General features: G+C 43.9%; 2 protein-coding genes across 6 annotated transcripts; both read right to left on the bottom strand.

The window, feature by feature from the left end:
* Positions 1 to 1,830: 1,830 nt before the first annotated feature.
* Positions 1,831 to 12,178, bottom strand: LOC113589794 (coiled-coil domain-containing protein 106-like). 5 transcript variants are annotated; one of them, XM_081696345.1, is made up of 6 exons: positions 11,851 to 12,094; positions 11,577 to 11,662; positions 11,269 to 11,492; positions 10,437 to 10,628; positions 9,388 to 9,588; positions 1,831 to 3,885 (listed from the first exon to the last, which is right to left on the bottom strand). In XM_081696345.1, the coding sequence occupies exons 3-6, from the start codon at positions 11,471 to 11,473 to the stop codon at positions 3,542 to 3,544; spliced, it is 942 nt and encodes a 313-aa protein (XP_081552471.1). In that variant the 5' UTR covers positions 11,474 to 11,492; positions 11,577 to 11,662; positions 11,851 to 12,094; the 3' UTR covers positions 1,831 to 3,541. The 5 variants fall into 5 exon arrangements, with proteins under 5 accessions (XP_081552471.1, XP_081552472.1, XP_026885418.2 ...); XM_081696346.1 differs by having other exon boundaries at positions 11,868 to 12,094; XM_027029617.3 differs by having other exon boundaries at positions 11,952 to 12,057.
* Positions 12,179 to 12,320: 142 nt separating this feature from the next.
* On the bottom strand, positions 12,321 to 19,717 carry anxa13 (annexin A13). The gene is made up of 11 exons (XM_027029633.3): positions 19,560 to 19,717; positions 18,809 to 18,884; positions 17,830 to 17,924; positions 17,173 to 17,343; positions 16,838 to 16,871; positions 16,301 to 16,380; positions 15,533 to 15,601; positions 15,333 to 15,434; positions 15,152 to 15,227; positions 14,466 to 14,578; positions 12,321 to 13,727 (listed from the first exon to the last, which is right to left on the bottom strand). Exons 1-11 carry the CDS (start codon positions 19,572 to 19,574, stop codon positions 13,608 to 13,610), a joined length of 951 nt encoding a protein of 316 aa, XP_026885434.2. The 5' UTR covers positions 19,575 to 19,717; the 3' UTR covers positions 12,321 to 13,607.
* Between the last annotated feature and the right edge of the window lie 2,516 nt (positions 19,718 to 22,233).

Below are 22,233 nucleotides of genomic sequence, written 5' to 3'. Positions count from 1 at the left end.
GGGAACGTGCTTTACGAATGCTACAAGAAGAGTGAGGTTTACGGATGCTACGAGGAGAGCGAGATTAGGAACGCTACAAGGGGAGTGAGGTTTACGGATGCTACGAGGAGAGCGAGATTAGGAATGCTATGAGGAGAGTGATGCTTTTTTTTTTAGCTAGGGGGAAGGGGGACCTCCCACTAGTACAATCCCAGCATGCAGCTGTCTGCTTCAAAAAAGAATCTAAACATGTTCTTTCTCTGTCTCTCTGACACACAGGCATTGATTATGGAGGGTTACACACAACCAAACACCACACACACACACACACACACACACACAAAATGGAGAACACTTCTGTCTCTAACTAGGGTCCTAGAGTCACTAACCATGGCCCTAGAGTCACTAACTAGGGTCCTAGAGTCACTAACCTTGGTCCTAGGGTCACAAACCATGGTCCTAGAGTCACTAATCTTGTTCCTAGAGTCACTAACTAGGGTCCTAGAGTCACTAACTAGGGTCCTAGAGTCACTAACCTTGGTCCTAGGGTCACAAACCATGGTCCTAGAGTCACTAATCTTGTTCCTAGAGTCACTAACTAGGGTCCTAGAGTCACTAACCTTGGTCCTAGGGTCACAAACCATGGTCCTAGAGTCACTAATCTTGTTCCTAGAGTCATTAACCTTGCTCCCAGAGTCACTAACTAGGGTCCTAGAGTCACTAACTAGGGTCCTAGACTCACTAACCTTGGTCCTAGACTCACTAACCTTGGTCCTAGACTCACTAACTAGGGTCCTAGAGTCATTCACTCTCTGGACAGGGCCACTGGATCCAGTATAGGAACCCTGCTGATCAGCAAAATCCGTGAAGACACTGCAGTAGAGCCATACAATGCCACTGTCTGTGCACCAGACGCTGAGGCTCGGTATGGCATTTTCTGACGCTCACAACCCCAACTTATGCTATCTGAATCACTGGAAGTCTGCTACTATGAGCGGAGTCACAATACAACGCAGCCACGTATCCGTGACGGAGGTGGACGAGCAGTTACTAAACGTGCAGAACAAGAACAGTAGATACTTCATGGAATGGATGCCCAACAACGTCAAGACGGCCGTCTGTGATGTTCCACCTCGAGAGCTGAAGATGGCAGCCATGTTTACTGGAAACAGCACGGCCATCCAGGAGCTGTTGAAGTGAATCTCTGAGCAGTTCACAGTCATGCGCAGGAGCAAGGCTTTCCTTCACTGGTATACACAGCAGGGCATGGATGAGGCAGAGACCAACATGAATGACCTGGTGTCTATATTAAAACTTACAGTATTTTCAAAGTGAAATGTTACACTGTTAACACACTGCAGAACTGGATTTCCATTCGAGGTACATATTTGAACGCCTCCGGGGTACTCAGAACAAAAGTCAAATATTTCAGCTTTGAAGCCAACAGAAAAATCAGTGAACCGAAACTTTAAACTGTACCAGACTTGAACGTAACCTCTTTTAGCCCATATCCTCCTCCATCTCTCTACTTCTCGTCAAAACTGCAATAATGATTTAGGATTTGGTGTACTTATGGGCCGAGGATGTTAACACAGTCAAGGAATTCGGTTCCAGCCAATGGTGATACTTGAGCTGTATTCACAGTTGTATAATAAATAATTACAATCTATTTACTATTTGCATTTATAATTAATAATTAATATAATTAATAGTAGAACAATTTAACAAAGTGACACTAACATTGCCACTAATGTTGACAATAGTCTGCTCATAGTGTAAGCATGTTTCTGTAAAACCCCTTTGCAGAAAGACAGGCCAGAAAAATCTTGAAAATGAAATGATGACTTCATTTATTTCAAATGCCAAGTATAAAGTAGATGATAATGCAGGATTAATAAGACCAATAATCCAACTGTAGTTGAGTTTCAAAAAGACTTGTTCTTGATTGTTTTGTTTCCAGTGAAGTTACTATGAAACTATTGTCACTTGCGTGCCTTCTTAAAAGCCAAGTATAACTGGTTATATTTTCTAAAGTCCATTTCCCCTCTGTTTTTATACAGAGTCATACATTCTGGATCTAATTAGTGGTTGGATGCACGTTATTGTATAAGATTCTGAGTATGTACAGGTACACTACAATTTCTCAAGTAATAATTTTGTTTTGAACAAAGATTCATACATAAAACGGTCATGCTGCCTTATTTACAACATATACGCTCTAAGTCTTCATCCAGGATCCATTGCATAGTTTCCTCAGTGTTCACAGTCTACTTTGCAAGAAATTTCTGGAAAATTCATTCAAAACAATAAATTATATTGATTAGTGTAATAGTATAAATTCCAGAATAAGAAGTTCACTATTATAACATTTCTGAAACTACTTTATTAAACTTTCTCTGAACATTTACTAAATAAAAACAATAAAATCCAAAATAAAAATGAAAACAGGAAGGAGACAAAAACCTACAGTAAACAAAACAGTCGATAATGAGCCCAGTTCTGTTTTAAATCATCTGTGTGACATTATCTTACACAGCAGGTTGATTGTGCCATAGAAAAATAGTCAAAAAGAATCCCTTATCATGGTAAGTAACGGTACATTCTTCAATGACCAGACTTCCTTATGAGGGTACAGGGCTATTTCAGATCAAATGTGTTGAGCAATACATGTTAAAACCTATTGCCTTCATTTCAAAGTACTGAAACAGCAGTATGCTAGCTGTTCCTAAATCCCAGACAAACACGATGGACTATGCTACAATCAGTTCATTTCTAAAGAGCACAATAAAATTTTCAGAGCATAATACTGATGGTCACAAAAGTCCCAGCAAACACACACTGTGCATTCCTGTACAAGCACACTGTTCTAATAAACGAATCAGATGAAGGTTTTTTGATGACATAAAAATGGCATAGCACAGAAAAAGGTACAGAGGAGGGATTTAACCCCACATGGCAACGTGAGCACAGTGTCTGGAGCGAGTACAAAGTGAGTGGGTGGTGGATTGGGTGGGTTTGTATTAGATGGCTTGTGCACTGTCCCATGGTGGAAGAAGGTAGGAATATAGTGGACAGTTTGGGGAATGGACAGCCCTACTTTAAGTACTCTGAATATCCCTCCCAGCCAGCGTTCTAGGGTGGGCATCACCACAAGACCGAGGCAGCCCCCCAACTTGTTTTGTGTTTGTTTGTTTTTTTCCAACATCAAAACTCTAAAAGGGACGAAATCCAAACATCAGCATATTGTCTGATACACTGAATTATGCAGACACACTTTAATACTAGGTTATAAAAATCAAACCAGTGAAGTCACAAGCTGTAAAATTCACAGCTCTGCAACCCAAGAAAGTCGGTAGCACAGGAAGCGAAGTGAACTGCAGTAAGGAGTCGTGATTTTGAAGGAAGCTGGCCATTATGTCCCGTGGCCTGCAATATTCTCCAAACAGTGTAAACAATGGGCTGCTCCAAACATGGAGCATTTAGGTGACCTCAAGACCAAAAGACACGGTTCAGCCAATATGCGTCTCCTCCCACCTCCTGAGGTACAGTCGCTTGTTGCCATCTAGTGGCCGAGCAGCGAATGCACCCGGGCTCGCTTGGCCGCGATGGGCAGCAGCTCTCCATCGGCCTTCATCTGCTCGATGCGCCTGGTCAGAGCCTCATCTGCCTCGATGGCCAACGCACAGCGCTGGGCGTAACTCACCAGCGTCTCCTCCCGTGGTCGGAACTGCCCCACCAGTGCTACCGTCTCCTTGGCAGCCAGGTGGAGCTCGGCTATGGGCGCCGTGTTGGCGATGGTGTTGCGGTCGATGCCGTAGTGTCGGAAGGCCCCACTCATGCTCTTCTTCTTGTTGTAGGCAGAGAGGACCTGCTTGTAGCGATGGATGACGTACTGTACCCCCGTCGCTGCATGGGATGGAGGAAAACACCACTGGATTTAGTCAAAACCAAGATAAAATACCCCCGACCAGCGCCTGGAACAAAGAATGGTAAACGACATAACTGTCACTGTGTTGATAATTGTGATGGTGGATGGGGTTAATAGCAGCAAGTGGAAAATGAGAGTGTCTGCGCACTTAAGTCGCTCTACCAAACTGAAATTGCTTGTAAAATGTTACCAGAAGGTTACCAGAATGCTGCTAAACTGCTGAATGATTTGTGGGAAATATCCAAATACAATTTGTCATGAGCAGTGGTGTCTCAATGCTTAAGGTACTTGACTAGTAATCAGAAGGTTACTGGTTCAAGTTCCACCACCACCAAGTTGCCTGAACAAGACCCATCCCTCAATTACTCAAGTTGTACTCAGTCATAGTTGCAAGTCGTTTTGAATAAAAGCGTCAGATTAATGGTCCACAAATCCATACAACATAACCACAAACTTGGTGATCAGTGAAAAGATCCTCACGTTGCTCTGAAGAAATGCAGGTTTCGGTTTTACTTTAAAATATTAAATTTCTACACAGAATAACAAGATTATATAAATTATTGAGTAAGAAATTTAACAGTAACATCAAATGTTTGTTTTCCACATAAAAGTACAAAAATATTTTCTATCATTTTTTAAACATTATAGAAAAATCACAGCTGGTCAGTACTGCAATCATTAAAACTAAACACGCAAATGTTTAAACTTTAAATTCCTACCACAAACATCAACACCATCTGCTGAGACTTCCTTGAGTTGATGCGGCCAAACTCTGTGGCTCCGAGACACATTCAGCAAACATATTTCATTCAAAAAAATCCAATTGGAAAAATAAATGTTTACCGAATGCATCTTCAAAGTCTATCAAGTCCAGGTTGGCTCTGGAAAAACAAAACAATACTGCCAACAAACACAGCGTGGTGATGCTAATCTCACATAATGCATCACCACGTTGTGTTTGTTGGCAGTACCATTTTGTTTTTCCGGAGGCAGCCGATGAATCTGGACTTGGTTGACTTTGTGAAGTCTGTGCCAACGTTATTGTCTTTAAAAGGTGGAGCACTGGCTTCAGATGTGAAACGCTGACATCAGTAAAGTGGACTGACTCTAGCACCTCTGTGTCTTGCCAGCTCAGTGTTGGCTGACGTGTGTTCCTCTCGGCCAACCACACGCGAGTCAGGGCTTTACTCTGCTCCAGAGCCGGTTGAATGACCTGTTGAGGTACGAGTGTGAACTTCGTCTTTTACATCAATCTGGAAGAGAAATTGGGAACCAACTCCCTCCGCTTGTGCCAGCCTGTCGAGTTGGATTAAAATGAGCCCTGGGGTGAATATTCCCTTAGTGCAAGTGAGAACCCGCTTTTCAAAGCTTGGGTCGCACCAGTCAAACAGACCAACAGGTCAGGTCAGCCTTGGTCCACTTACAAACTAATTTTACTGCAGTCAGGGTAACATATGAACAAACACAGGATGTAAAGTCACAAGACGCAACCCCAAACACCACGTGAGAGAACGCTGTGGTGGCAGTGAAAGCGTGAAACAGTGAAGAGAAAAAAGCCTCATTAACATTCCAGCGGAAAGGTGAACACGTCAGTGTAAACGAGAAGAAACCCGCGACTAAAACGCAACGATGTGTCACTTTCTGTTTTTGTTCCATCCAAGAGAAATCAACACCAACCGCAAATATAAACGCACCCTAAGAGCATTTTATGAAATCCAGAATTTAGCTCATCTAATCAGCATGCTTTGTATGTACTATTTATAAATCAATACACACAGAGAATGCGTAACCTAATCTGATTACTTTCAGACAAAATCTAATTACTCATCTAACAATTTCTTCCCATCGCCTATTCAAAAACTGTAATCAATGAAAATGAAACTGATTAGAAGTGTTTTCAAAGATGTCTTATTCTGAGTACTTTTTCAATAATATGACATAAATCTGATTACATTAAATCTGTTACTACCAAACACTGAGTAAACAAAATATAAAATCTACATTTATTCTAGTTTTGTATTTACTATTTTCTGAGAGCCTGTTTAGAATTTATGTGATTTTATGACACCGTCAGCAGGAGGGAGTCTTTGGCCAAAACACTTTATCCTGGTCCACTTGTTTATTTCCGCTGCCTTTAATATGTTGTAGGCGTCATCTGTGGTAAGGCACTCTAGCCCCTCGTCATTCAGATGCCAGTTAGACAGACGTCTTCCAGTCCAGTAGTGATGTTCTCTCCAGTACAAAGACAATGACTCGTTAATTCAAAACAGAGAAGCTCTGGTGTGGGGTTCAGTGGTCTGGCTCCACCACATGTCTGTTGTGTAATGTCATGTAATGCTCCACAGTGTACATGCATTTTCACATTCTTCCTACACGCAGTGCACAGTTCTGGCATGGTGACTTGGCTGAAATATGTACCCAAGGTTATTTCTGTCAAGCATTTGGAGAGGATTTCTGAAACCATCTTTTGCCATTCTGTAAACTGGCACCATGTCTTCAGCCAAGTATTTCGTAACAGCCCCTTTCATGTCCCGTTATGTTCCGGTGACTCTGTGAACTTTTTACATATGTAGTGATGCTTCCAAACACCCTTGTAACAGCGGTGTGCCTGGTTAGTAAGTAGGTAGGAGTCAGAGGTGTGCCTGGATAGAAAGTAGGTGGGAGTAGAAGGTTTGGTGGGTTAGTAAGTAGGTGGGAGTAGGAGGTTTGGTTGGTTAGTAAGTAGGTGGGAGTAGGAGGTTTGGTTGGTTAGTAAGTAGGTGGGAGTAGGAGGTTTGGTGGGTTAGTAAGTAGGTGGGAGTAGGAGGTTTGGCCGGTTAGTAAGTAGGTGGGAGTAGGAGGTTTGGTTGGTTAGTAAGTAGGTGGGAGTAGGAGGTTTGGTTGGTTAGTAAGTAGGTGGGAGTAGGAGGTTTGGTGGGTTAGTAAGTAGGTGGGAGTAGGAGGTTTGGTGGGTTAGTAAGTAGGTGGGAGGAGGAGGTTTGGTGGGTTAGTAAGTAGGTGGGAGGAGGAGGTTTGGTTGGTTAGTAAGTAGGTGGGAGTAGGAGGTTTGGTTGGTTAGTAAGTAGGTGGGAGTAGGAGGTTTGGTGGGTTAGTAAGTAGGTGGGAGTAGGAGGTTTGGTGGGTTAGTAAGTAGGTGGGAGTAGGAGGTTTGGTGGGTTAGTAAGTAGGTGGGAGTAGGAGGTTTGGTGGGTTAGTAAGTAGGTGGGAGTAGGAGGTTTGGTGGGTTAGTAAGTAGGTGGGAGTAGGAGGTTTGGTTGGTTAGTAAGTAGGTGGGAGTAGGAGGTTTGGTTGGTTAGCAAGTAGGTGGGAGTAGGAGGTTTGGTGGGTTAGTAAGTAGGTGGGAGGAGGAGGTTTGGTTGGTTAATAAGTAGGTGGGAGTAGCAGGTTTGGTGGGTTAGTAAGTAGGTGGGAGTAGCAGGTTTGGTTGGTTAGTAAGTAGGTGGGAGTAGCAGGTTTGGTGGGTTAGTAAGTAGGTAGGAGGAGGAGGTTTGGTTGGTTAGTAAGTAGGTGGGAGTAGGAGGTTTGGTTGGTTAATAAGTAGGTGGGAGTAGGAGGTTTGGTTGGTTAGTAAGTAGGTGGGAGTAGGAGGTTTGGCCGGTTAGTAAGTATGTGGGAGTAGGAAGTTTGGTTGGTTAGTAAGTAGGTGGGAGTAGGAGGTTTGGTGGGTTAGTAAGTAGGTGGGAGTAGGAGGTTTGGTGGGTTAGTAAGTAGGTGGGAGTAGGAGGTTTGGTTGGTTAGTAAGTAGGTGGGAGTAGGAGGTTTGGTTGGTTAGCAAGTAGGTGGGAGTAGGAGGTTTGGTGGGTTAGTAAGTAGGTGGGAGGAGGAGGTTTGGTTGGTTAATAAGTAGGTGGGAGTAGCAGGTTTGGTGGGTTAGTAAGTAGGTGGGAGTAGCAGGTTTGGTTGGTTAGTAAGTAGGTGGGAGTAGCAGGTTTGGTGGGTTAGTAAGTAGGTAGGAGGAGGAGGTTTGGTTGGTTAGTAAGTAGGTGGGAGTAGGAGGTTTGGTTGGTTAATAAGTAGGTGGGAGTAGGAGGTTTGGTTGGTTAGTAAGTAGGTGGGAGTAGGAGGTTTGGCCGGTTAGTAAGTATGTGGGAGTAGGAAGTTTGGTTGGTTAGTAAGTAGGTGGGAGTAGGAGGTTTGGTGGGTTAGTAAGTAGGTGGGAGTAGGAGGTTTGGTTGGTTAGTAAGTAGGTGGGAGTAGGAGGTTTGGCGGGTTAGTAAGTAGGTGGGAGTAGGAGGTTTCGCAGGTTAGTTCACTTTCAAAACAAATAAACAAAAACAAAACAAAAACCCTGATCAATGGTTCAGCCCTATGCTGCCCCAGATTTGCATGAGCCATGTGCAAGACTGCAGGTCACCATTCGAACACAATATTATAAAATATTTCAGTTCTGTTTATTCTGTTATCCTTTTTTGTATTTTATTAGTGATGGCACAATGCACAATACTTATTCTCTGATTCTTTTTTTAAAATAATTGATACTTTTATTAATTGTTTGAATGTATGTTTTATTTTGAGGAAGATAAAAACTAGTTACATTTTGCATACAGAGCGATAGTCTTGGTGGTCCAAGGATAGCATTCAGTCAGCTTAGTGAGCCCACGGCCTGATCTCTGCTTGCTATCCGTGACTTGGCTCAGTGCTTTATGAGAACTCCACAACACTCCGCACCAAGGCAGCTCAATCCCAAGGCCTTTCCGGGCCCTTCAACATGTCTGACTTTTACACTGCCTGCTCAGATTTATGTGTGTGCCTCCAATGTCCTGATAAAACACGCAAAGGTTTTAGAATGATGGTGTTACCATAGACAAAGCGTCAGTGTTGCTATGGCGACCTGTTTTCAGATAAGGGAGCGCTAAAAACAGAAGCAGTTACAGGCTGCAGCCCCTCCGCTGGCAAGCACAGTTCAGCAGCATCTTCTACCCTCATCACTGCTCAGTTTTTGACATTAATACCAACATGGTTGACTCCAATTTTGTTTCACAGCCGAATATCTGGTTCTTGACCAATGCAGATTCTGCTTCAGATAAGGTGGTACAAGCGTAGACAGCAGTCCTGCTGTGGGGATTTTATAAATTTTGATGACACTACTGGGGTCCTTGTGGCCTACCATGCAAAAATATACATCCATAGCAGTTCTGTGGTCAAAAAAAGATAATTGATGAAGTGCTACAGCATTAGTGAACTATAGTCCTGGGGTTTTACCGTCCTGTAGAGTTTAGCTCCTCCCTTAACACCTGGTCCAGCCAATCAGGGTGTTGAGAAGAACCAGACTGCCAGGATCAGACGTCTTTGAGTTGCTAAACTCAGCAAGGCAGTGCATTTCTAGGGTCAGGTGACTATGGAGTTGGAGTTAGGCTGACACACACTGCACAAGGGAACTGTTGGGATACAGACTAACTGAACACCTACACCATGTACCTAAAGTGGACAGTGAATGGCGACACCGGGGCTTGCAGGGCCTGTCGGGTTTTAGGTCGTACCTCTCTTCCTGCTGTAGTCTTTACCTTCCTTTCCTCTTCTCCTCTCCTTGTGGTGTCTCTTCTTCTTGATGTCCGCAGAGGCGGCAGTCGTCGCTGAGGACAGAGAGCCGTCCGAGACGCTCTCGCCGCCCGGGCTGTGGCTCAGGGAGGCTGGCCCCTGCCTCTTGTGGGCTTTGGGTTCACAGTGCACTGACTGGCCTCCTTTGGGAACCAACCACAGGAAAAAACAACAGGTCTGCTGTTACCGGATGTCCCATTGCATCGCAGTACTTCATAAGAGCATCGGTCCAAGCACTTAACACTCTGATTAGGCTGTTTTGGGCAGGTTGGCTATGTTTCTTTTCATTTAAAAAAAAATTTTTAATTTCTAATTCCTTGCTATATGTACCCTAGAAGTGTCTGGTGACTATGGAAAAAGAATCAATCTTTGAACAGAAAGTAGTTGGTTTTTATTTCCAGCAGAGCATGCAGGGGTCTCACTAATAGCACTTTGACACTGGCATGGTGTTGGTGTCGGCGCCAAAATCGCGAACGGTGCCACACTTTCCGTCGCAAAATCACAAGACAAACTAATAATCCATAATCCTGATGGTCTAGAACCAGGGAACGTGCGACGCCAGCGGCCCAAAGGAGGGGTCATAGTGTCTGCGCACAAAGTTGCTCACCCTTACCGCCATTAACAATGAAAAGCATGAGAACTGCAGTGAATGCAGCAGTAATAAAGCATCAGTGGTCCGCAGAAGAAACAAACTCATTACTTGCCATGTGGCCTTGTAGTTTATATGAAGTTATCCAACTTCTAGTTGCGAATGATAAACGCCCTCATCCACATAGCGGACCACTGGGCTCTCAAACCAGTCGAAACGCGGGTGCTTTCTTAAAAGAGTTTGCAGGAACGTTACCATCTCCGGCACGAGCCCCAGCATGCCGCTTGTGGAAAAGTGGTACGAGAGACACTCGCACGGAAAGGAGAGAACCAGTCAGACAGTGGTAGACCCATCCGTGTCTCGACACACTCGGTAAACGAGGCAGACTGGCCTCTCACCCACCCTCGGCGGCGGGCACACGGCGCATGCTGGTCAGGTTCTCGATCTGCGCTCGGAGGAACTTGCGGTCCTGCTGCAGATCCTCCACCTGCCGCTCGAGAGCCTCGATCTTCTCCTGCTTCCTCTCTAGCAGACACTGCAGTTTGGTGATGGTCAGCACGGCACTGGTGGGCAAGCCATCCATCGGAGTCACGGCTGGAGGGGAGGTCAACCACATGAACACAGCAACATTCTCTCTCTCTCTCTCTCTCTCTCTCTCTCTCTCTCATATGAGTTGTTTGACCTGAAATCCACCAATAGTACAGAATAGAACGTTCATATTCTGGACGGCTTTTAAATACAAAGATTCAACACGACTTTCACGTTCGGTGGTTTGGCCAGTCTGTCTTCATAATTGTAGGAGGTTTATATAAATTTCACTCCCCTTCTCTCTGTGCTATTTAAACACAGTACTTCACAGGCTGAATAATGCAAAGTGCTTCACAACACTCACCAATTTAACCAACATGACTACAACGCTCCCAAAAGCTGTTAAGTGGCACTCAACTAGCAGCCGCAGCGTGCCATCGCCTTTGGTACCCTGCTACACAGCAGTAGTTTGGGTAATTATTGGCCAAAATACATTCACTTGTACCACTTTGATATAAAAAAATTAATCCAAAAATAATTATTAATGGAAATTGTGACCGGGTTAACATTTTCACAACATTGGAATATGAAATGTTTTAGGAGATATGAAATGTTTTACTTCTACAAATCCAAACAGATTAAAGGCTTTCAGGGTATTTGAAAATAAACCCCTACTGGTTTTAACGATGTAACAAAAGCACTTTACTGGAGACAGCGCTGGTCGGTGTGTTGTCCTGCTCGGCATCACTCCCAGCTCCTGGGACCACGGTTTTCCAATGGATCAGTTGGGCATCTGTCTCCTGCTTCATCCAGCTGTGCGAGCTCTCCCGGGACTTGGCCCTCATGGAACTGGAGTCGATTTCCACACCGGGTGGAAACGCAGTTTGGTCCTGTTGCCACAGACAAGACATCGCTTCTTGTCCTGACCAGCTGCAGACGGGAAATTGAGGGGCAAACAACTTAAAGTGTGCAAAAGTGTTATCTTAGACTATTTATAAATGAAAATGAACTTACTTTGAAACCACTTTAACCCAGCACAGAAAAAAAAACTTCCAAAGTCAGTTTTGCGTGGAGTATGTAGACGTGGAATATGCGCAAGCCTGTTTGTTGTGAGGGGGAATCACAAACATACCGCTCCCATATAACAGTACTTAGCTGGTGTAATAACCTCCCTAAATACAATTGCAGAACATATTATTTTCTTTGAGTCAGTAACAGCGGGATACGCGTTTACACAATCGGAATATTCATTAGTCGCACTCTGACTAGCAAAGCCTACAGACAATACCGTGCGGTCATTGGTACCCCAAGATGGATGAAAACGTCATTCATCCTCACAGCATCAAGGCCGGCGCAGCACCTTGGCGCGGCCGTGCGCGGGTACAGTACCTCTGCCGTCCTCCAGGTTGGGCAGGTGTTAAGACTTTTGTCACCATACATCCATCCAAGTGGCTGAAGCGCTTCTTTGGTGTGCTGGACGCCGAGGTGGGAATAGCCCACCATTTAGAGCGCACGGGCCCCTCTCTGCTCCAATCGCGAGTCGCTTTGGAAGCGCAACACCGCAAAGCATCCCGGGACTTGGAGTTCATGAGCCGATGTGGCGACGCAGCCCGCCGACTAAGGAAAGGTTTATCGTTTATTTGGTTTTTATTATTATTATTCCTACGATTTTTAAAGCGTATTGTAAGAACACATGGAAGCGTGATTCGAAGTTTAAAAACTTAAATACGAAAATATACCAAACAACAATACAAAAACTGTAATGACGTATGTTTAAGTTTTATTTGGATATCAACACAATCCATGTATTTAGTTTGACAGGCGGTTACTGGTCTTTTAATTCCTTCCGATAGAGTGTAGTAATGGAATTTTTGTACGAAATAACTAATGTCATCATACTCAGTAATCATACTCAACAGAAAGGAAGATGGAAGTTAGCGCGACTCATTAAAATCTTCCTTGTTAAAAACAGCTGCCATAGCGATAACCATCGTGACGTGTTTCAAAAGACATCAGCAGACTATTTCCTGTTCAATTGCTCCTTCCAGCCACATAAACGCTCGATACATTTCAGAATAAAATATTATATACGGTGAATAAATTCTAAACATGTGTTAGTATTGCAATGCCAAAAAAAATTGACCACAAGAGAATGGCTGAAACCGTGAGACGTGTGACAACACTCCATCTTGAAGTATGTTATAACGCACCTGACTGACTATAAACAAGACAACATGCCCTCGTTCAGTTTTAGTGTCTCATTCACAAACTCAGTCTTCATAATTCAATGTTCAGCTGAATAAAACTGCATAGCAAATATGTATAACAGTCACAGAGACATGGTGAGAGTTGTATTATAGCTGACTAAGGAGAGGCTCCTCCCAGCCTTTCCCAAACGTAGGATGGACAAATGAAGGATGGACACACAATATGGTAAAATACTGGCACTGTGACATTGCATAAGCATTGCTTTGGTTACATAACCAGATTTCCATGTTTACATTTATACCTTTTACACTGCACTGGTTAACAGTTGACCTTAAACTGTGTGTATGATTTTTTTGTTGTTTTTACCTCAGTAGAGTTATTTTCAGCTGTGAAAGGGGTCATGTTCCAAATTTCCTAGCTCAGAGCATATATGGAACATTCAAAACAACCTTCTGTTTATCACCTCACCAGGCACAGCATAAGACTCCACCTATAACTGGGCAAGCTTGACCACTGAATAGCGAACAATACACCAAACTGCTCACAGGACACAGGTGCACAAATCTCAGCTAAAAGAGTGTTATAAGTCAGGAAACATATCACCTATTCTGCCGTTCCACAAAAGGACATTTAGCTTCTAAAATACTGCATCAGGACAGAAAGTGTTGAGTCTTAGGTCTCCAGCTCTGCCTATTACGGTACAAAATGTCAAGTGTTTGAGTGTACAGTTGTATCCATTGTATATTTAGTGTTAGTTTATTCCTCACATTAGCCAGTGCAAGCAACCTAGTGTCCTCTCTACTACTGTGTATGGATCTGGCTCTACGTTCGCCTGGCTTAGTGGCAGATGGCCACCAGGAGGCGCTTGAAGTCACCACTGCAGTCTGATTTGATGGCTTCCTTCAGAGGAACGTCATATTTCTCCAGGTACATGTCCTTAATGGTTTCCAGGTCAATCTGCTCAAACACAGCAGGGAGACATCACGTTAGGTTGGAGGTTCACAAGATAAGCAGCAAAAAGACTGAGGTGGTAGTGAGGTGATATTGAGGTGGTATTGAGGTGGTGGTGAGGTGTTATTGAGGTGGTGGTGAGGTGATATTGAGGTGGTGGTGAGATGGAATTGAGGTGGTGGTGAGATGGTGGTGAGGTGATATTGAGATCCTGGTGAGGTGGTGGTGAGATGGTAGGCCAGCATTATGAACTCAGGAGTAGTTCAGCAAAAAAAAAAAAAAAAATGCTAAGGTAGCCATCAATAATGAAATCATAACAGTGTAACTGGTGTCTTCTGGGTTCCTATCACTGTTGACAATGTTAGACAGTGTTAGTGTTTGAGATAAAATGCCTTATGTTGGTGATAATGGAAGAAAACAGGAGACGGAGCAACATTTTGCAAATTGTGCAAACTGGTCCTTGCTAGTTTTTATTCATCATTTAACAAATTTAAGCTGCAGGTCACATATTGATTTCACTAAAGCACAGCCTGAAGAGAGGCTTACTTACCACGGCAAGCTGCTTTTCCCCCCATTTATGGAGGTAAGCAGGGACTGAACTGTTACTAGGCTGCTACAAAGTAGAACAGCTACTGTACTGTACTTGGATATATTCTATGAGTAAATGACAAAGCACTTTTGTAAGTCGCTCTGTATAAGAGCGTCTGCTAAATGCCGTAAATGTAAATGTAACAGGGGTCCTACCTCCGAGCGGCCCACGATGATGCGGATGAGGGTGTCCTCGTCAGTGCCTGCGCCTTTCATAGCAGCATTGAGTCGCCGGGCAAAGTAGAGCTGGGGATTCTTAGCACATCTCACTGCGACCAAAAGACGAATCACTCCACTCAGCTCGCAACACTCAGCCGTAGTCTTTAGCTCAAAATACCTGCTATATACTTTCATTATTGGTCACTGGGCTTGAACTAATCGATAATTGTCCAATATGTTACTGTGTAAAACCAGATACTGTATATAAGGTAAAAACAGCAACATGATGACTAGAGACCTTCACACTATATTTCACTCAACACCTTTTGGCCTGTGGCCCTTCATCAGTGTTCCTGTCACGTGTCGATGGTTTACTGGATTATAGATGCATATTAATGCGTGCTAAACCTAAAAGAGTGGAAGTCACTCTGAGTTTTTACCAGCACAACTGAATCTGCAGCCTGAGCATACTCATAACATTTTGGAAAATACTGAGGGAAAATAAAAGGAAATAATAATAATAATAAATGAGCAGGACCATGGGTGCACACCAAATAGTTCCCTTTTTTGTTTCTTTAACATAGTAATTCAATAAAATAAAAATAAAAAAACCCTATGACTTTGCCGACCAAGTTCTGTAGTTTAAACAGGACATGCACTAAATGACGGTTAATGTTCAATACCTAAAGCAAGGTAGCAGGCTTTCAGAGTTCCAGAGGTTTCACTCTCAATGGCATCCAAGATCTCGGTTCCAGAAATCTGAGAGTTAGGGGAAGAAACTCGATGAGACAGCGGTGACTCTGTTTTCTGCCTAGTTGAGGCTGTTAGCACCCAGCAAGAGCTGGCAAGAAAAGACCCACTCACCGCCTCATACACTTTGAATGTAGCCTGTAGCTGCAGATAGTTCCTGGTGGCCAGAATGTAGCTGAATGTAGACTCATCTGTGCCAAAGCAGCCCTCTCCAGCCTGGAGGACAAAAACGAACAAACAAGTAAGCAAAGTCCTCTTAAGTCAAAAACCTAAACGGTGACTTTTTCTCATCTAGCCACTAAAACATGCCTCACCTCAAACATAGATGTGGCATCCTGCTCAGCCTGGGTATCGTCTACCTCGTAGCTCTGATCTCGAGCGCCCTGAAGGAAAGCAGGCTGTAAGTGTATATCTGCAAGGCCATACAGTGTCCGTCTGGAGCGTGTGCATTTGTTACAGCTACCCATGTCTTCCTCCAGCCAAACACCAGCAGTCAGTCTGTCCACCGGTCCTCTGATCACGCTCAACCCTGCAGTGACGCTCACACACGTCACCCGAATTATGCCACTAATGCTTCAGTACTGGCTTCTTTAGTAGGTATGCCTATTTAGTTGTGCTGCTCCGTTATCAGGTAAATAGCAGTCGTGTGGTCCGAAACTGACGCGTAAGGATTCAGCTCAAGAGAGCCCGATGATTTCTATATGTAAACAGGTGTGTTGGTACCTTTAATTGCCCACCTTTTAAAAGGCACCTATAAAATTGGCCCGATTGTAAACTATATGCCAGTTTTTGTCCTCTATATGGTCTACAAGAATGAGACGGCTACATCTCGGCCGGTTGGCAACAGGAGAGTGAACCACACAAACTCAGCGGCACGTCACTGAAGTCTGAGCTCATCTACTGAGAGCCTGAGCAAACTGCCTACCAGCATGGAATGTTTCCAAGGTCACAGGAAGGTCACAGGAAGTGGGAGGAGAAAATGGCGGTCAGAGAGCTCAGTTTCACTCTGCATAGAGCAGAGAGGCCAGTTTGGTAGGCTGGCAGGCATCCACTATGAGAGAAGACCAGACAGAGCCGTGTACCTCGAGGAGCAGGGTTAGCAGTCTCCTGACATCACCACTGGTATCCCCGGCAACGTCAGCCTCCAGATCCCTTTCATGCACTATGGGTGACGGGATTAGAATTAGAGGGCATGACAGAGACCATGTCTGTCACAGCAAACCAACAGGAAACCAATACACAGCAGCTCTGAATGGCATAAAAACAACAAACATATTTATCTTTCCAGTCTGAGAGCACATCAAGGATCCATTTTTGCTTTCTACATGATAGTAGAGTCCTACAAATGAGACAGTACAGTCTTAGATGAGTGCTGTCTCTCTAAGGAATTTAGTAAATGCCAGCAGGGATACAGTATGGGCTATGTGAACAGACCTTCAGTACAACAAAGAGCCAACTCTAGTGTAGGGAGTGCAGAGCAAAGGACGGTCCTACAGAGAAATGTGCCTCATGTTCGGCAGGAGCAATGCGACAGCACATCTGTTTCAGTCCCAGTTTAGAGCATTACCGAGACCATTCACAACTGGTTTGGTAAACAGCTTCCTCATTGTGCTTCTTACCTTGGAAGTAGGCTTCTTTGTAAGCAGCAATCTCCTGTAGGAAATGAAAACGCAACATGGTCAACATCCTACAGCAGAAAACAATGCCTTAGGGAAATAACCCAAGAATCTTTCGTCTTCACATGGTTAACACGGTAACAGCCATAATGCATGCAACTGAAGGGATTAACCCTTTCCTGCAGGAGTTTTACATGTTCTGAAGTTTCTCTCCTTTCCCCACTTTGTCTATATTCATTACATGTTTAAAGCTGTCTGAGATGTTTAAACAGAGCCGTATGAATAAAGTGTAATGTAATGTTAAGGTCGTGTTTATCTGGTGAGGTGGTGGAACGTGCCGTGTTGGTGGCGGTGCAGAGGATCTCCACCAAAACGTCCTCATCCGTGCCTGCTCCCTTCATGGCCCGTCGGAGCATCTTAGCGGCGAACACATGCGGTGGGTCCAGCATGGCAAGGATGGCCTTCTCAAAATTCCCAGACAACTCTTTTTTCAGCACATCAACCAGCTCCTGTGTGTCAAGCAGGACAAGCATCCCATTCCCCCTAACGGTGAAGTGCTGTTCCATGTTTCTTTTTAACAACTCGGACATTCTGAATGCATCAGCATGCGCACTAACACCTCCTAAGATGATAAAGCTAGCACACAGCACCTCAAACACACCGGCAGCCCATCACTGTGTTTGTTTGTTTGTTCGTCTGTTTAAACTGCCAACCACAGAACATCCCTTGGGACAGAACGCTGTCTAACTGTACCCTTGAAGTGAGCGTCACTCTAGCACTTTTTACATCTATAAAGGAATTCTAGATTCATTTTTAAACTCTTAACAAAAGCTGGGGGATATGAGGGACTGTTACATTTGTATATAAATTAAATAAACCACAACAAAGCATTCTAACCATCTGGCATTTTTCACTGATAACATACATCTGTCCGACTTTGTTTAAAGACAATGTTCATGACGACAAACAAAACAAACAAGCATGGGACTCCTTACATCATCATACTTTTCAAAGTACGCCTGTTTGATCTCCATCCTCTGAGCAGACGAGCGATTAGCCAGGATGTTAATGATGGCTTCTTCATCAGTGCCTGGAGACAAAGAAAGAATCTGAACACAGTTGCCGTCTGAAGAGAAAAAGCCCTCGCAAAGTGCCAAACGTATCGGGAGAGAAGCCAGAGAAAGGACTCTGAGGAAAGGGTTAAGAAAAAGATTCGGAGAGAGCTCTATTCTTAAGGGAAGGGTTGGGATAGAGCTCTATTCTTAAGGAAAGGGTTGGGATAGAGCTCTATTCTTAAGGAAAGGGTTGGGATAGAGCTCTATTCTTAAGGAAAGGGTTGGGATAGAGCTCTGTTATTAAGGAAAGGGTTGGGATAGAGCTCTGTTATTAAGGGAAGGATTAGGATAGAGCTCTGTTATTAAGGGAAGGATTAGGATAGAGCTCTGTTATTAAGGGAAGGATTAGGATAGAGCTCTATTCTTAAGGGTTAGGATAGATCTCTATTCCCTTATGGCAAAAAACAACTATAAACTGGCAGATTTGTAGTATATAAAAAATTTGTTTTTAATAATTGTGTTGTTTTTAAAGAACGTTACAAAAATAGAATCCTACTATTTTCATTCACAATAGGGTGGAATAACTGTGGTTTGGGAAATTTGGAGACTCAAATGCCTTTGTGAATTGCTTAACATAACAATAACATGACATTTATTCTGATGTAAACCGAAATATAATTTCAGAATGATATATTCCTGACTGGAGCTTGTGGGTGGTTTGTTTTGTTTTGTTTTGTTTTGTTTGTTTGGCATTTCTCCTACAAACAAGCCACGTCAGGTTTTTGGGGGTTTTTTTTTCTTTAAAGGTTTTATAAAAACATCTGTCAGGATGACAGACGGAGACAGACAGGGTGTCAGACAGACAGACAGACAGAAACAGACAGGTAGTTCATAAGACACATATTGATAAATAGCCCACCTAAACCTTTGCAGGCTTTGCGGATAGCTTTAATGTCAGCCACAACATCGAAGTCCGCGTATGGAACGACCGTTGGCTGGGAAAATCAGAGACCATCAAAATGTTTATAAATATGTATATGAAAGACCACAAACACCCCACAATAAATTGCAAAAATGTCATAACTGATATAATACCCCGAGAACTCTCTAAGTTTATGCAGTTTTAGGCAGTGCATACAGAGCTGGAGGCTGTACGCGGCAGCGAGGACACGGGCTAGGAACTCCCCGGCGCCGTTAGTCCACACAGGTCGCGGAACAAACGCCAGCCTCGCTCCGCCGCCGCGGGTGGAGGAGGGTGGAGGAGAGCCCTCGCGTAGCAAACACAAGCCAGACATGCGCGACCACTCCGCTCCTCCCAAAGCCTCCGATGTGGCGTAGGCTGCACGCGCACTGGTAACGGGGCCGTGACGCACTCCGCAGGAGCGGCCGCTTCCCCTGCTGACTACGTTACGCACAAAACGGAACCGATCCGACACGGAGGCGTCAGGCGGCGTCTAGAATGAATTCAGATTCCGTTTTGTTTTTGTTTTTATTATTATTGATGTTGCTGCTGTTGTTTTATTACTTTTCTTTAATCGAGCTTTACTCCTCGACTGCTGAGGTTTATCTTAAGAAGACTAGGCTACAGAACGTCATTCTGCAATGCCACAAACAATACTAGTAAAGCTTCCGATATTAGTAAAACTACGTGATGTGTGTGTGATACCTACTTGGCAGTTTCCCATTTTCCAAAATTCGTCCGTTCGAAGTTGCTCGAGGTCCAGCTGGGAGTCTCGCGGCGCTTGTCTGACGCCCGTGCAGAAAGGGACGTCCCTCTGTAACTGACGTCATCACGTCGCCCCATACCGGACTGAGATAGCCACATACTCGCGCTGCAGTAGCTGTATGAAAAGTTATTTCTTGTTCATGCGTTACGTTTACATCCTGGTTCACCTTTACAAAAGCACTGGAACAGTGCCTGGTGGAGGGGCCAGTGTGTGTCCACTAATTAATGAATTACGTGCGGATGACGGATGCAACGGAAACGAATGAGACACTCCACAACACTAACGCGACATCGTGATGCATGACGTGTGTATGTGTTTGATCCAGCAGTTTACTCATTTCAACGTGTGGGTATAATTACGTTTGCTTCGTCATCTAATCCACCCAGACGTTTCCCACCTGTACAGGTGTGAACAAAACCACACCGCCACGCCCCTTTACAGCCGCTCACCTGGGCGCGTTGACGTGTAGCTTTTGCACAGCATGTCCGCCCAGCGCATCCGTCTGGACCGGATTACCCATCCTTTGAGATCCTGTCATCTCCGTCCATCAGAGCTGTTTTCTCTTTATGAATAATGAATAATGCTATCTGGCTTATCACAGAGACACATGGTTCAGGAATGGTTTAAATACCTCATATGTAACCAAACTTTAGTCAACAAACTTGCTCTGAAAGATCCTCAAAACTACCCAGGGAAACGAAATCTGAGATATGGAGAGATCTTCTCTGGAAATGTCTGCCTATCTCACTGTCTGTCTAGGTAACATTCAGGTATTATTCTCCATGCTGTTTCAGTTATTTACCATATATTTTGCATTCTTTGTATGCTTTTCTATATTTAAATCACTTACAAATGTGCACTGAATTCTTCATTTTGCAATGTGTGTATTTTCTGTGGAGGTATTTTTGTGTTTGTGCCCTGCTTTTTATGTGCAAACGAGCCTGATCATTGACTAGCTGCATCAATAAAATAAAGAACAAACCTTAAACGTGAATGTGTGAACTACAGGAGCTCAGACGAGCATCGCAGTTCTCCAAACCTGCTCCTCACTTCACATGCAGATGGGGTGGCGTGCCAGAGAAACCCTTACAGCAGACACGCTTAGCTTCCTGCTCCACACACTTTAACGTCACCCCAGCTCGTACTGTTCTAACCAACTCTCAGCACTTACCTACTCCAGGGGAACTATGCCAGTGGAGCTGAACTTCGCACAGATCCCTGGTGGTAATTAGGAGCTCCACTGCCAGGATGCTCCCATGTGCAAAACTGCATAGTTTCACTGTGCTAGGAGTAACCCCGCCCGCCAAATAAATAAATAAATAAAAATAAAGTTTTAATAAAAGCTACTGAAGTCAATAATAATCTTCACTCACAGGTGTAGAGACGTCGCTCTGTTAGCAGGTTTCTCTTTTTGTTCTTCCATTAAGTAGCAGGACCTTAAAGCTTAGCGATGACGTGACCCCTCAGTCCTGAGCCTCATAAATCAGGTTTATTGGGCTGCGTGTTTTTCAGTGTTTGGAGCATGTCTGCTAAATGCCGTAAACATAAACGTAGCACATGTCTGTGGCATGACCGGTCTGTTCATGCCCTACTGTACCTGCCTGATGATGTCTGAAGTCTTCCTGTTGAAGAGGCTGTCTATAATACAGACTGAGTTTTGGTGAAGAATCCATGGTCGACATTAATGTCTAGTGTATGGCGAGAACTAATTGGGGGAAAAAAAAGTCTAAAACGGATATAGTGCAAGAGCACCCCCTTGTGGTACTGCACAAATGTACAGAAATGCTGAAGGCAGCATTACATAGTGTGCCTTTGTAAGTATATACGTGTTTCGCGCAATCTCTGTGGTCTCGGGTTAACCCTGCTGTAGCTTTGAGGTGAACGGCTGGTCTACCATGTAATTCCAGAGAGGAGCCATTACTTTGCTTTCTGTCAGCATGTTGGTTCTTGACAAATTTAGTGAAATACTGAAATCTTACCTTGATCTTTCCATATTTCTGTGTGTTCTGTTCTTTCTCTTCTCTCTAAAGAATAACAGCTGTCAAGTGTGTGTGTGTGTGTGTGTGTGTGTGTGTGTGTGTGTGTGTGTGTGTGTGTGTGTGTCTGTGTTTGTGTGTATTACAATTTTCTTAATGTATCTAGTTTAGGAAAGATCAGAGCCAAACCTCTGGTTCCTGTTCTGCACTATATTGGATCCAGTTTGAACTGAATAGGGTTGTTGTTATTATTAATATGTTGTCATTAATAATAATTGACTTTAGTTAGCCATAACTGTATGTGTCATCCGGTAACATTTTAAATACATGAAGGACATTTTGCATGTTCTAGGGTGGTAGAGCACAGTAGTTGGAATACTTGACAAATGCTTAAGTCTACATGCCTTACTCATCAGTTGATATCCCAGCTGACATCTGTCATTGTAGTTTGGAATGACCATTCAAAGCTGCTTTCTACTGGAGGTCTATCAGTGGAGTCATTCCTCTTTATGCACTCTGTGAGCTGTTTATTAACATATATTATATTATATTAACTCTGACAGGGTGCATCCCTGAAGTTGGTTATTGTTTCTCAGTTTTAGCAAAATCATCAACTAATGAGTACTCATCAGCCCCCTTCT

The sequence above is a fragment of the Electrophorus electricus genome, chromosome 14 (genome assembly GCF_041902795.1).
Source record: "Electrophorus electricus isolate QZ-2024a chromosome 14, ASM4190279v1, whole genome shotgun sequence".
Lineage (NCBI taxonomy): Eukaryota > Metazoa > Chordata > Actinopteri > Gymnotiformes > Gymnotidae > Electrophorus > Electrophorus electricus.
This window is presented reverse-complemented; position numbering and strand designations above follow the sequence as displayed.

Bases quoted from the DNA above. Each gene is read 5' to 3' on its own strand.
- LOC113589794 (XM_027029619.3), bottom strand. From the start codon at position 12,151: ATGAACTCCAAGTCCCGGGATGCTTTGCGGTGTTGCGCTTCCAAAGCG. The intron at 11,493-11,951 runs GTACTGTACCCG...TCCCGTCTGCAG, and splicing joins CAACCTGGAGGACGGCAGAG to CTGGTCAGGACAAGAAGCGA. The intron at 9,589-10,436 runs GTGGGTGAGAGG...TGGTTCCCAAAG, and splicing joins CCGTGTGCCCGCCGCCGAGG to GAGGCCAGTCAGTGCACTGT.
- anxa13 (XM_027029633.3), bottom strand. The intron at 16,381-16,837 runs GTAAGAAGCACA...CGTCACCCATAG, and splicing joins CAAAGAAGCCTACTTCCAAG to TGCATGAAAGGGATCTGGAG. The intron at 14,579-15,151 runs GTATTGAACATT...TTTTGGTCGCAG, and splicing joins AGCCTGCTACCTTGCTTTAG to TGAGATGTGCTAAGAATCCC.